Source organism: Vipera ursinii (genome assembly GCF_947247035.1).
Source record: "Vipera ursinii genome assembly, chromosome: 4".
Taxonomy (NCBI): domain Eukaryota; kingdom Metazoa; phylum Chordata; class Lepidosauria; order Squamata; family Viperidae; genus Vipera; species Vipera ursinii.
In genome coordinates, this window is record NC_139514.1 from 26,023,321 (window position 1) to 26,033,123 (window position 9,803).

At 37.1% G+C, this 9,803-nt stretch overlaps 1 protein-coding gene across 1 annotated transcript; it reads right to left on the reverse strand.

Annotated features, from left to right (window-relative positions):
* Nucleotides 1-4,479: 4,479 nt before the first annotated feature.
* LOC310639825 (galactosylgalactosylxylosylprotein 3-beta-glucuronosyltransferase 1-like) lies at nucleotides 4,480-9,571 on the reverse strand (the record flags this gene model as incomplete). Its single annotated transcript, XM_083361757.1, has 4 exons — nucleotides 4,480-4,566; nucleotides 5,884-6,180; nucleotides 6,941-7,476; nucleotides 9,460-9,571. The coding sequence occupies 4 exons, from the start codon at nucleotides 9,569-9,571 to the stop codon at nucleotides 4,480-4,482; spliced, it is 1,032 nt and encodes a 343-aa protein (XP_083217883.1).
* Between the last annotated feature and the right edge of the window lie 232 nt (nucleotides 9,572-9,803).

Below are 9,803 nucleotides of genomic sequence, written 5' to 3' on the forward strand. Positions count from 1 at the left end.
GATTAGAATATAGAACAAATGGCCTTGAATATGACATTGACTTTGTTACTTTCTTCCCTGATTTTAAAGAACTTAGAAGTTGGTAAATGCAAACACAAATGTGGATGTTATTCTTGATTGTTGCATCAGTATTCTGCTGATCATAGAGAGGTGTGTAAGAAGTTACTATCTGCAAACAACAAGAAAAAGGGAGTTTTTAAAGGGCATATATAAGCATGCAATATATTCTCGGACAGATTCAGCAGAATTTGGAATATGAAAAAGTACATAAATCTATGCCAGGATTGACAGTAGAACAGTATAGTTTTCATCCAAACCACAAACTTCTTCCTGACACAAAAAGGAGAGCAAGTTCAGAGCTGCTTTGCAACAATTTTTCTGATGCTATATTAATAATTAAATTTTTATCCCACCTTTCTCCCAAGAAGCATAAAGCTGTGCACATCATTTTTTTAAAAAAAAATCACAACAAAACTGTCAATCGGCATATTGAAATGAGCAACGTTGGTCCAAAGCTATGCAATAATTGTGGGATTCTGACATTTTCTCATATAGAAGGAATTTTAAAACAATACCATCCTGTAGCTGAATTCAATTTCCTTTATAATGGCAGCAGAAACTGCATTGAAAAACTTGAGGAAGTGGAATTACATGATACGCTGGGAGAAGACAATATATAATACATTCAGATTGTTTCTTTCTCTGCATTTTGGTCTCTCTACCCTACCCCTTTCTCCTTGCTCAAGAAGCTTACTCTGGTTTGTTGCAGATCCTTATTTTTTTTCCTGAAGTGCAGAGTCTCCAAATATGAAATATTTCTGCTGCATCAACATAATGCTTCGTATTAGAAAATATAATGGGATTTCCTATATGAATATTCTGGTTCAAATATAGGAGGAGCCTGAGGGAAGTTAGTGACTTACACAACTCCTCCTGGTATGTTGCAGGGCTGCTTTCTCCCATCTTTCCTTGGGGCTATGTGTCTCCATGAACATTTCTGTTATGGCTTCTGGAGACAAGAGAACATCCCCAGCAACTAAAGTTTTATTTATTTTTTGTTTAAAGACTCAGTTACAATAGTTTTCATGGGAGTTGTTGTTCCTATCATTAAGAGTTTTCTTCCCCTCAGGCAAGCAAAAAAACCGAGATTTGCCAGGAAGTCTTAGCTGCTGGGGAAACATAACCTCAAAGGACAGCTGCTTATAATCCAATTAGTTTTATGTGGTATCAGGCAGAAAACTTATTCTGCTTTTTTTTTTCTAATTTGATTGTTGAGAATTTTTTTTTACAAATTATTTTAATGATAAGGAGACTTCCTGGAGAAATCTGTATTGCTGGTATCTGGTGTTTTTGCATTTCTTGCATTTGTTAAGGTATGAAGTAATCAAGTGCCATGAGTGTATGTTCTGTTTTCAGTGTATAATCCCCTTTCCTGTAATCATGTTGGCTTCAAACTGCTGAAGAAAGATGATAGTACAAGTAAAAACATAATGAATTCTTCTACTGAGCTTTTCTAGAAGTGGTGCCAACTCTCATTACTCTGGAGAGTTTTTTTTTCTTATCAAATGGTACCATGGGAGGGAGAAATCATCCAATTTCTGTGTTCATCAGTTTGATGGACAATATTGAACAGTCATTTGTGCCAGCTCTACAGTAGTTTAAGAAACAGCAGCCAGAATCAAACTTTAATTCAGTTCTAAAAAATCCCCTGTTCCACCATTGTACTGTAATATTTTTTGAATTAGTTTATCTATACAAGATCCTTGGAATTTTAATTTTGGGGGGATTAAATGTATAACTAATGAAATAAATAGAGATGGATAAGTATTTCAATCTACATATTACATTTCAAATGATTTCAAGTCACAAAGACATTGATTCAGGATGAAATAAGATGTTATATCAAGCATATAATTGCTAGTGGAAACAATAGTGTTCCCCTCTTCATGTCTAAAGCCTAGCATGTTGAGGGGTAATGTTCAGGTTTTCTTACCTGTGTCTACTTAGTCTGCAAGAAAGGAATTAAACTCATGATAAATCTCCTCATGGAAGAGTCATAGCTCAATAGATCAGGATGTGGTTTTTATACAGACAATTCAGGCACTTTCTTTAATATTTCATTTAAAAACAACAGGCAATAGGTAAACTTCTCTCTTCTGCCAGAGAGTCATTGTTAACTGTGCTAACTAGAATAAATAATTCTGGGCTGAATGGTTGAGTAGTTTCATTTGATAAAAGTCTATTTTATGTTCCATGTTTGGCACCTAATATGGATAACTTTAGCTGCTTTCATTTTTATTCTAAGCTCACGCTGAACAGATGAATACAGCCCATTTTTATTTTGCATGGAATTAGAATATTGCATTACCAACACATATTGTAATTAACTAGAGCAGAAGCCTTAATCCCTGAAATCTTGACAGAGAGCCATCTTAATTTTTAGAGCTGCCAACCAATACTTCTCCCTGGATCTTTTAGAATTATTCCTGAAGCTTGCAATACATCCTTTTTGTAACACTGAGATTGTGCTGAGTCAGGCTCAGCTTCACAATCAATTACTTCCATCAAGCAATGAGACTGCCCAAGAAGAACAAACTTGGCAATATATAGATTAACAGAGCTTTGTCAGTTCAGTTTTCAAAGACTGAAATACAGGGTTTTTTTTCTACAAATCCTCTTTTAATTATTTTTTTTAAGGAAATAAAAATAAATCTCATATTCTGGAAAACAAAAGACCCCTTGTATTGTACTGTTAGAGGTCAGTGGTTTAAAATTCTTGGCTTAACTATTTAATGAAATAGTTTAACTATTAAATGAAATCAAAGAATGCCCTTTTTGACTTTAGGGTACCTACACTGATTCTTTGTGTTAGGGAATATAAAGAGCTACAAGAAAAACTGGATAGCACATACTTTGAACTAGATTAACCAAGGATGATCTGTGATGGGAAACTATCCTGACTCTACGTTAGCTAGCCCTTGTACTTAACATTTTGGTGTAATGGCTAGAAACCAGGAAACTGTGACTTTTAGTACTGTCTTAGGCATGAAAGCCAGCTGGATATCTTTGGGCCAATCTCTCTCTCTCTCAGTCCATGATGCCAGCCTCAGGCAACAAGTCACTCAGTTCATGTTGCAACCATTGGATCAACACAAATGGACTTTGCACTTGCAGGAAAAACACTAGGAAGGAAAAAAAGACATTCAATTTTTTAAATCAGAGAGCTATTTTTAAAATAATTGAAGAAAAGCATATAGCAACAAGCTGTGAACTGAGGAACAAGATTAATAATATACTTCAGGATATTTTGGTACTCTTCAATGTATCCTAATGTATGTTGTAGACAACTTGATGATGGAAAAAACACTAGATCTCCAGATGAGGTCCTCTTGTATGCCTAGCAGGCTTGATGCCCCAAATTATGCAATTTTAAAACATATTTCATTAATAGCTATTGAAAATGTGAACATGCATGAAGCTAAGTAAGGTATGGGCTTCATCATCATTTTTATTTTCTAGATAGCCCCTGGTCTCCACATAACTCCCCTAAATTATTTTAAGAAATAAAAATGATTGATTACAGCTGCCTACTTAATCTATCGGTTCATTACATTTATATCTGCTGCAGTCTGATGACTCTTGGTAACTCTTAGACCAAGATAGGTTCAAAACTGCTAGGTAATTTCAGGAAGCTTGACATTCAGACAAATCAATAGACACATAGAAACAAGCCTTATTTAGACAATATTGAAAAGCGGCAATAAAAAAGCTATGAAGGAAACAGAAAAGGTAGAATACATCTTCTCCAGCAGCCAAGACCCAGATAAGCAGGGATTAGCACCATGTAAACAATCAGAGATAAAACAATACCCTACTCAAGGAACTCCATGTCTGGGCCTAAATTCTGACTTTAAGAGTGGGATTCAAAAGTACATTTTGATAGCATTTCATATAGTACCACAGGCAGACCAGGACTGATATGAGACAGTAAACCATTCATACACTTATTATTATTATTATTATTATTTATTGCATTTATATACCGCCCTTTCCCTGAGGACTCAGGGCGGTTTACAGGGAGTTAAAATCAACCATACAAAAGTTAAAACCCAATTTAAAAAAATTAAATCGACCCTGTACTATTAAAAACCCCAATTAAAATGAATGTCTCCTCAGCCTGGGCCCGAGAGCTCAAAGAGCCAGGTCTTCAGGCCCCGGCGGAATGATTGGAGGTCGGGAGCAGTCCTCAGCTCCACCGGCAGCTGGTTCCAGAGGGCAGGCGCCCCCACTGAGAAGGCCCTATCCCTGGGTGTCACCCGCCGGCAATCTCTTACCGGCGGGACCCTGAGCAGACAAAGATGCATATTGATGCATATTAAATGAATCCTACATTGAAGTTGTTTGAAGAGCTCCTTGCGAATTATAGGAAAATCTTGAGAGGCAGCAAAAATCTTATACTTACAGCAAAAAACAAGTTATCTACACTTCTACCCTTAGGTCTGTGAATCCACGTTTGCCCTCATTAACTAGGGTTGGTCTTTCAGTCCTTGTGTGCCATACCAAAACCTATCAAGAAAAACAGCATTTTATTAAAATTGTATAACAATATATAACAGGTATCAGCAAACCTGCCTAGTGCATAAGTACACATATGTGTATGCATATGAAATCTCTGAATAGTACTCAAAAGAAATGGCAAGCCTCCTTCGAAGGGTATATTTACATAATCACACACTTACCTGGTTTATTTTTAGACTCATTATAGATACACCAGTATCCTATAAAAACAACAAAATATTTATTCCCACAAGTGCTAAATTCACTGAATGATAAGGAGGGGAATATGTCTGAATTACATTCAGAGGACTTCAAAATAGTAAGAATTGAGATACATGGATGAGAGGCACAAATGGGAATAGAGAGAAGCATGGAAATTGGGCACATAGCTTCACGCTGGCTCCTAACTACACGTCTGTCATTTGTAAAAAAAGCCAATTTAAAATTAAAAAATGTACAGACATTTGTTCTGAATCTAGAATACAGTATTTCTATTGCGACAATTGATCACCTGTATATCTATCCTTTTTTAAAATCTACCGTGTCTCCATAGAAGGGTAAGCAAGCGTGGGCTGTAAAAATCTTCATGATCCTTCCTCCCCTCCCCTTCCATTCAATTGTCTTCTTTTCTCAGAGAGTGGAGAAATCCCTGTAGTTTTCCTGGGAATGTTTTTTCAGAATTGTTTTGCCACTACCTCCTTCCTAAGGCTGAGTGGGAAAATGTCTAGTCCAAATGTCTAGTCACCTAGCTGTCTTTGTGCTTAAAGTGGGACTAGAATTGAGGGTCCCCCAGCCTTAACCACTACATAGAACTGGCTCCCATATGACCTTTAGATGGCAGCCAATACATTCAGAAAAGTCTATGGAGATTCTCAGTCATCCAGGTCATGGTTGTCCCAAAGGTGTTTTTTTCACAAGGCAACTGGACTTTCTTGTTAACAAGAAAGTCCAGTTGCCTTGTGAAAAAAGCACCTTTGGGATATTCAGAAAAGTCATTTGAATTTTTGCACCTGTTCTCATATCCATGTATTAAGGTATAATGGGTTTTTTGTGTGTTTTATATTTTAATTGCATGTAGATTAAAGTGCTAAATCTTTTTCTTCATTGCCCAATTGCATTATAATAGCTGTTTATATAAGACCTTAGTTCCAATGTTTTAACATATCTAGATCTGGACATTAGATGCAGTATGTGCATGTGATTATACAGTACTTAAACAATTAACATAAATTTAATTATAATTTTTATAATTAACAAGATAAGCATGGGAGTAATGGTCACTGGGTGGGGGAAATTATTGTGATTTTTTTCCCCAACTTTGCTAACCTTTGTGCAGTTGGCAGCTTTAGGCTCTAGTCCATCCATTGTCACCAGATCCTTTAATAAACTAGTTTCTTGGTAGCCTCCTTTCACTCCATCCAACTTGAAACTGGCCTGTGGTTTCTCCAAAATCAGTTTTATGCTGATGGCAAAGCCAGCCATGTCGATGGCAAAAGGCCGGTTAGGATCAAACACAGTCTTCCAACCTACAACTTTGCCTGCTGGACTCACTTTGGGAGATTCGTACCTGAGACCACCAACAAAAGCAACTGGCCAGACAGATACCTTCTTTGTGTAGCGCATCTGCTTGTCAGAAAGAAAACAAGAATACATGAATACCTGAATACTTCTATTTTTTTTATTATATACTGTGGGCCCCTTTGGGGAGTTGTCCAACTTTCTTTACATGTACTCTTGCAGTAGTTACATATTATCATATGTTCATTATTTTCTTTCTACTCTTACTATTTCATGCCAAAGTATTTGCCTTACTTTCTATCTTACCCTTCTGAAGGCCTTTTCCTGAAGGAGTGCTGTCTGCATTTGCTACATAGATATGAGATATGCCGGAACGGGATCAGGTGTAATTTTAGCTATGCCAGGCAAATATCTTGTTTCCAAAGACTCCTGTCCATATTTCAGTACCATAACTATAGTCGCAACCCTCATTCTCTAGCTATAATTACTGATTATCAGTTAATCAATCATCTATGGACCTATTTCATCTTCACTCATCTGATATCATATTGACTGGAATTTCTGGCAATTGTAGTCCAGCACAAGTATAGGACACCTGGCTGGGAAGGGCCAAATTACATTTAGTGCAATAACTACTCAAGGTTTCACTGAGAAACTTTCCCAATCAGAGTACCAGAAATTGAAACTGTGATCTTTTATATGCAAAGCATGAGCATTTCCACTGACCTTCATCCCTTCTTGATATACCTTCCTAACCACCCACCAAATGATTGTATATCAAAAGAATGAAGGATAGAGAATATAATTATTAATCTGTCTAAATCATGGGTCAGAAGGGAAATAATCACAACCTTGAATAATATACCTCTTCAAATAGCTCCAGGCTATAGGTGTTATCATCATCTGCAAAGTATACTACACCTTCAGGTGCTGGCATGGTGCTAAAACTTTCCCTAAGCCAATGCAGTCCAAGGTTCCTCTGGAATGTGCCCCTGGGAGTGTGAGATGGAATCCAGGACAAACCTACTTTCAGACTCTTAGGAGTCTCAATATTCAGGTGAGTAAAATGGATCCCTGCTTTCTCCAGTAGATTGGACACCAGATTGGTTCTTCTAGGAGAATCTTCTACCACCACCCAGTGTAGGTTCTGTACGTGAAGGAAAGTGTTTGTCAATCGGGTCAGCTCAGCCTTCTGTACTGGTCGAGTGTAGGTAGGTGTGATCACAAATATGGCAGGCAATGTGTCTGACCATGGGGGAGGCCTGGAGTACACATAGTTCCGGATTATTTTGGGAGCTGTCCCAATGGCTGGCTGCCGAGTGCATGATGCAAACCCATCCTCCCTCACTAGAGATGTCCCGTTGAAGAGTGACTTGGCTGTGCCATTTTCATCTGTTTCCTCTAAGGAAAAAGGGGAAAAGATAATATAGTGTAAGCCTTCCATTAAAACGCTTTTCTATATCATTTGTTTCTGATTTAATACTGGTATTCTATTTCCCTATCCTTATATCTTGGACCATCTTTAATATAAAGGGAAAAAGAGAAAAAAGAACAGCCCCAAAAGTAAAAAAATACGGTTTGCATCAAATCCAAATATTTATTGTAACAACAATATCCTTAAGCAGTGCTTTTTTTGTAAAAGAAAAAGGTGCCGGAACTCACACGTCATACCACCCACTTTGCCTACCCTACAAGGTTCCATCCAAAAAAGGTGCCGGAACTCCGTTCTGAGCGTTCTATGACAAAAAAAGCCCTGTCCTTAAGAGTTTGCAACTATGAATCATGGAAGCAATATTCAGGAGAGTGCTTAATTTTCTTTCAGTGGGTGCGCTCTGAGGTCACACTGACTGTTGTGTGTAGGGGAGGAAGATATTCTGAACACTGATGAGGTATAACATATTATTGTTGCCATTATGTAACCTATGAATTCTTTGCCTCCTCCCCCCCCCCAGCAGCTGTGGGCAGTCTTGCTACCTTTATAATTCCAATTTAGCTACCTCTTAGGTCCTAAGATTCTTCCTGCTTTCACCTTTGAAAGCAGAACACCCACACAGTGCTCTCTGTTGGATAGAACGAGGGAAAGAGAATCTAACCAAAAACTAGTCTGTGGTGTTGGCTGTGTATTTTTCTGCTGTAGGAAAATTAGAGATTAAAAATATATCTGGATTGCAGCTTGCATTGCAGCCTGTACAGTATATTAGAAATGGGCTACATGTGGTTAGCTGTTTGTGGATGTGCAAAAGAGCCAGCTGACCTACACGGAACTCAGCTTCTGTGAATGGCTCAAAAATGGAACAGTCATTTAAACTGGGATTTGCTTGTAGAAGGGAAAGTACATAATAGTCTAGAAACAAAGAACAAAAGAGCCTATGAGAAGGTGAAAACAAGTTGATTAGTATAAACTGCTAATGAATTATCAATGAACATTGGATACACATGATCAAAAAGAAAATATGCAGGTCACAATGTCTAGCTGAACTTGACTGATCTCAGAAAAGTTAGGTCTGGATAGTACCTAGAGCAAAGACAGGTAGGAAATTCCAAACTGTTAGCTAGTCTGGGAAACAGGAAAATATCTGTCTGTCTGTCCTTCCAGCTGTCCATCCATCCATCCATCCATCCATCCAAGAATTAGGTAATTGCAAACTGTTGCAAATGGCACCATCTCTTTGCAACTGACTGTTTAATACAATTTAGGCACTATTCAATTCCAAATGACTCTGAGCTATTTATAATATATTGTCATAAAAATTCAATACAAACTCAAACAAGATGAGCTCTGGTGAGTATTTACAGACAACAACAAGAGTAACATAAACACCCAATAAGCACCTTTGAGTCCATTTTACCACAAGGGCAAAGGGTATGAAATGGATGATTCTATGCTGTTTGTCAAGAATCTCTGCTGTTAAGAGATAAGGAATTTTCTTCAGACTTTATCACAACCTTCCCTATCTTCAGGATGTAATTTAGATAAAAGCATGTATTTTTTTGACTTTCATGCACTTAATAAATCTAGCTTTTTATACAAATACAATGAATGTCTGTTAACATTTACTTATAGATGGGCTATCTCTACATCCTAGAGAAACTTATGGGTATCTTTTAAAAATGGGTTATTCTACTATTTAATTACTCAGTATTCTTTCAATACTCTGGCTGTGTTCAGGAGCATATTTTCCAACAAGGGCTCCTGAATTCATATCTCCAGCACAAATAATTTACGACCTACACCTGACTCAATAAAACCTTAAACTTCAGAGAATTATATAAACATTATTTTTAAAATATCCTGATTGTTATGTAATGGAGTACTCTTTTTTGCAAAAGATTTGTTAAAAGAATGTTACAAAACCTTTTGTAAACCAGGATTTATATACTTACTTCTTAGAAGGCTGAGATAGCGGGTGTTTGGATATTGATGCCACAAAGTTAACAGAAGACCCCATGGCAAAGCAATCAGAAGTGTAGTGAGAAGGTTACGTCTCCTCAGCATGCTGCAGAGAACTTCCACTGACTGGACATTTCCCTACCTTGCAGAGCAAAGAATGGTTTTTAAAAGTGAGATAACTACAAAATATACAAAATGAAATAGAGTTTTCACTCGGTTGGGCCAACAGATTCTAACACAGGATTTGCAAGTATGGCTCTGGTTTTCAAAGCACTTGATTTTACTTTGATCTAACATGCTATTTTTTCTTTTGAATTAAATTAATTAAAATGGTAAA